General features: G+C 36.0%; 1 protein-coding gene across 1 annotated transcript; it reads right to left on the bottom strand.

The window, feature by feature from the left end:
- Positions 1–2,381: 2,381 nt before the first annotated feature.
- Positions 2,382–4,301, bottom strand: LOC149192404 (non-specific phospholipase C2-like). Its single transcript, XM_089406373.1, has 3 exons — positions 3,244–4,301; positions 2,915–3,091; positions 2,382–2,796 (listed from the first exon to the last, which is right to left on the bottom strand). The coding sequence occupies exons 1-3, from the start codon at positions 4,253–4,255 to the stop codon at positions 2,450–2,452; spliced, it is 1,536 nt and encodes a 511-aa protein (XP_089262499.1). The 5' UTR covers positions 4,256–4,301; the 3' UTR covers positions 2,382–2,449.
- Between the last annotated feature and the right edge of the window lie 580 nt (positions 4,302–4,881).

Raw genomic sequence — 4,881 nt, 5'->3', positions numbered from 1 at the left:
AAAATATTTAGTGTCATATAATCTCTCAATTTTCCATTAAATGTAATACTTGTCCTTGCAAATTTTCGCACATCTTAAGAAGTATGCTTGTGTTCACGTAGCATAACTTAGTCTAAAATCTGTAATATATATGTGTGTGTGTGTGTGTGTGTGCATGATCTACAAGGAGAGAACTAAGTTTTTCATATTAAAATTTATTTTTTATTATTTTTCAAAGTTGGTGAAGTAATAATTCAATTGCATTTTAGAGACACGTGTGTGCACGTAAGATTTTTTTTCAACTTTTTAAATAAATTGAAAAAACAAGAGTACATTTTTGAAGAGGATTCCTAAATGAAGATAGTGATATTTTTTAAAATTGTTGTGTATATTTTATGTTATTGACTTTTCATTCAACCCCTTTGAAACTGTGCAAAACAATTTCAAACATTATGTTTAAAAGAAATTAGATGAAAAATATCATATGAATCAAAAGTATCAAACTTGTATGCCATTGGATAGAGGATTCTTTCACGAATCCAACATGATCAACTCCACTACTTAAGGAAAAAATTTTCCCTAAATTTGCTAGGGTACAAAATGGGGTTGTAGAGAAATCTGCAGAAGGGGTGCTAAAGTTGTGATTTTTAGTACTTGAGGAACTCGATTGAGTGCTTAAAACACTTGATATAGCAGTTGATTTTGAAATTCAAATAGCTCGATCGAGGGTTTAAGAAAACATCGATCGAACCCCTAACATGGTTAAATAAAGGATCGATCTAGCCTATAGGTCGATCTAGCTTGAAGGCTCAATCTAGCATTAAGGCTCAATCGAGCCACTTTTTTTAATTCCATCCCTAGGTTGTATTAGCGGGAAATTTCAAAGGCACGGCTAAATCGAGCTCCTAAATAAGCTTGGGTTACATTGTTTAAGTGCTCAAATGGCTCGATCGAGCGCTTAAAAAGGGCTCAATCGAGCAATATTTTTTTCCACCCAAACGTGCAATCTCTTGCCAAAAAGTGTAACCCAACTCCATGCTTTCACCCTTATAGATTATGAATTTCTAACAATCTATATCCTAATTATTATTATTATCCAATTTTAAGGTCATAGCCAAGCCAGACACCAAATTGGTGTATGAGACCTCCTTGTTTGTGGGACAAAGGACCCACCTCCGCACAACAATTTGATTGTTATGTCTACGAAGGCATACATACTCTAACCCCTTCTGCTTTTTGAACCTGTGATCTCTTAAGAGGAAACACACACTCTTAACCACTAGCCCCATTCATGCTCTAAGAAAGCGGATTTGATTAGCGAAAAATAGTAATCTAGAAACTCACAATTATAACTCACGATCACAATATATAATACACATGTAACACACATGTAAAATTACAAATTATGATAATATGTTTGAGAATACAAGCATAACTATTTCTTTTTATGCATCTCGAATGGGAATGTAATTATGAACTAAAACATGGAATGTAATTATGAACTAGAACATTCATGCATGTTTCTTTTCCATCAAGACATTCATGCAAGTTAGTAAAGTGGCCACAACAAAAAAAGTTGGATAAAAAGCTTTGGTTAACTATTATGTGGTCAAAGAAATCATTTTTGGTGAAACGTGATCATTCATTATTTAAAATATAATTTTTAATTATAATTCAACACTTAAAAAAACCCTTAAAACCTTTTAACTAAAAATTCACGATTGAAATTTGTGATTATAACAAATTTCTACCAACTTACAAATAAATTCAACCAACAAAATATACTTAAAAAACTCTAAACCATATAACACTAACACAACACATGAGATAACATAGATACAAATTGCCCCAGTGATGTGACCAACAGTGTGTACTATGTAACTGTGACTTGGAAGTTACAAACTTATAAACCATAAACCCAAATAAATTTATGAAGGTTTAACTACTCCAAAGAAATATCCTGGGTCGAGTGGAGGTAAGTGCAATGAAGAAATTTTCACTAAATCGAATTAAATAAATATAAACATTACGTTGAAATAGTTTGAAAGAGTGATTTATTGTATTTAAATCTAAATTTTAATTTAATATGTTTAAATTGGTTTTTCATTATATATAATTTAGTATTATTATAAGGAATCGTGAAAAATTCACTTATAAAAATTTATATTTTAATAAATTTTACTAAATTAAAATACTTTTCAGAAAATGACACTTAACAAGTCAACTCAGAAGAAAATTAATAACACACCATAATGATTATTATAACTACCCCTGCGCAGGGGCTAATAATTCCACTTCTCACCTCATTTTTACAATGTAAGAGTTGTTGCCAAGTGTTTTATTCAACGTGTTTATGGTTTTATTCCAAAGCTAATGAAAAAATATTGTAACAAAATGTTAAAAATTATTCAACAAATAAGTTTATTGGGAAAAGTCATTCATGGAAATCCAGAAACGCTGTGTGCAATACCTACTCTCTCGTGCAGAGCACATAGGAAAACATACTATCTAGAAACGCCCAAATTGGCGAACACGAACGAGAAGTGGACGCTTCACCCGCTGGAACCTTCACAATCTCTTCCCAATCTTCACCGTTTTTAATGGCAGTTTCACACTCTTCAAGGAAGCGTTTTACAGCACTCTCAGCGTATAAACAGGCTTCTGCAACATTCTTAGGGAGTTCATCTGGATAGCTATCCAAAGTGTGATCTCCGTTCAATTGAGCTGCCAGTTGCACCAATTCCATCTGAAAATCATGTAAAGCTGCGTCTTCCTTCGCCTCCGTTGGTCTCAGCTTCGTTGGTTCGGGAAGCTCATCTAATCTCACAGCATCAAATCCAAATACCCAAAAAATAAATAAATTACCTTATGACTTGGCACAATTCAATCATAAAACTTTTTCATTATTCTACAAATATAGACAATAAATAAATACCTGGGCAGTCTGTTCGTGGGCTGTCACGAAGTTGTAAAATGCCTTCGAAAGTGCCGGCCCAAGCGTCTCTCTTTGTCAGAAACTCTGATTTCAAATTAAAGATTTTCTTAACAGTTGCAGGGATGGACGAGTGCTCAAATTCGGAGGAAGGATATGGGCCATTTGGTGCATGTACCACTGCAAAATTTATTACTTGAATTCATCAATAAATGAAAGCTTTCTTGATCGTCAGATTATTATTATCCTAAGTTGTTCCTTAAATATTCTTCAATTGTTGTCAAGCTGCACAGCCCCAAGAAAAGATGTGGAAGAAAAGATAATTAGAGTACCTGTTCCTCTGTTGATCCAAGGGGAAATCATGAAAGTTGGCACACGGACGCCCAATCTGTCGAATTTGAAGTAATAGGGCTCTGATCCAACGATATCATCTGGAGAGGGAACATTTCTCAGTGGCGTGGGCACATGATCGTAGAAACCCCCGTGCTCATCGTATGTGATAATGAATAACATCTCGTTCCACTGGGGACTCGATCTCAGCACCTTGTACACCTCTTTCACGAACTTCTGCCCTTCAGCAACATCGTGTGACGGATGGTCATCGTTTCCAGGCAAAATCTTGAGATCGAAGTAACGTGGCTCGACCACCACATAATTCGGCAGCTTGCCGTCCTTGGCATGGGATTTGAACTCGAGATCGTATGGGTGAAACTTGGTGATATACTTGAGCTTTCTGAGGTTCCTGTAGAACAGAGTGCTAGGGGCATATTGATAGTAAATACCGAAGTCGAGCCCGGATTCGGCTATGGATTCGAAGATAGTCTTCTGAGGATATCCTTCGATGAGCTTTGCTGAATCGTTACTGGTCGCTCCGTGGGAAGTCGCAGAATGAACGTAGAGTCTGTTGGGTTGTGTCGAGGCCGGCACAGAGGCAAACCACCTGTCAAAGACTGCAAATTCGCTCACGATAGCCTTGTACACAGGGAGCGCTTCAGGTCTGAATCCATTCATGACAGTCTGTGACATACCCTTCTCAATACTCTCCGCCTGTTGGGCGAATCCGTTCATCGGAGGAGGATTTGTAGAGCTGTCGGTGGAATTTCCAAAAACCTGTTGTCTAATAGCTTGGTATGAATGACCAGGATCTGGATCGACATATTCGGCTTTATTTTGGAAAAAAACTTTAGCAGAGCTGGGATCTGCCGTAGACATTGCGTTCCATTCCTCCCCTGTTACACCATTAATCTCGGGATTCAGCTGCTTCATCCATCCGAGCATGTGGTCGAACGATCGATTCTCCTGGACGAGCACCACGATTGTTTTTATCGAACTGGGTATCGACATTCCCCAATCTGGTCTAGCTGCGGAATATAGCGCTGCTACAGGGAAGCATTTCGAATGGCGATTCCTTTGGAGAACGGTGAGCTTGTTATATTTTGTTCTTCAGAGCAAGGTGGGTCCCGACTCTCGAGTCTTTTCTATGCCAACGCACACTCGAAAGCCATTCGACTTTTAAATTGGTTATTTAGATTTCAACGGTTTTGTTTCTCGATACAAGCACTAACCTATAACCTACGGAATAGTATCTTGGCATATGATTAAGAATATCCATGCCTGGTATTTGTGCCACATTTGAGATGGATTAATATATAACATATAACCTACGGAATAGTATCTTGGCATATGATTAAGAATATCCATTCCTGGTATTTTTGAGATGGAGTGAGATGGATTAATGTAATTTTAAGGTTATGGTTAAGTTAGTTTATAAGATTTTTATTTGTGGGATTATTACTTGTTTATAAGATAAAGAGATTTATTTTTATATAGCGATTTATATATTCTATTTTTTTATTTTGAACTTATAACTTTAATAAAACATATATTCTTAACGATTAAACACATTCAAATTATATATATGAAAATCCATTACTAATAAAACATTTACAGGGTTTTTTTTGTTTTCATTG

This window comes from Pinus tabuliformis, chromosome 2_2 (assembly GCF_031772625.1).
Source record: "Pinus tabuliformis cultivar Carrire ecotype Pingquan chromosome 2_2, CPIR1, whole genome shotgun sequence".
NCBI lineage: Eukaryota > Viridiplantae > Streptophyta > Pinopsida > Pinales > Pinaceae > Pinus > Pinus tabuliformis.
The sequence above is the reverse complement of the archived record's forward strand: the minus strand, read 5'-3'. Positions and strand labels throughout refer to the sequence as shown.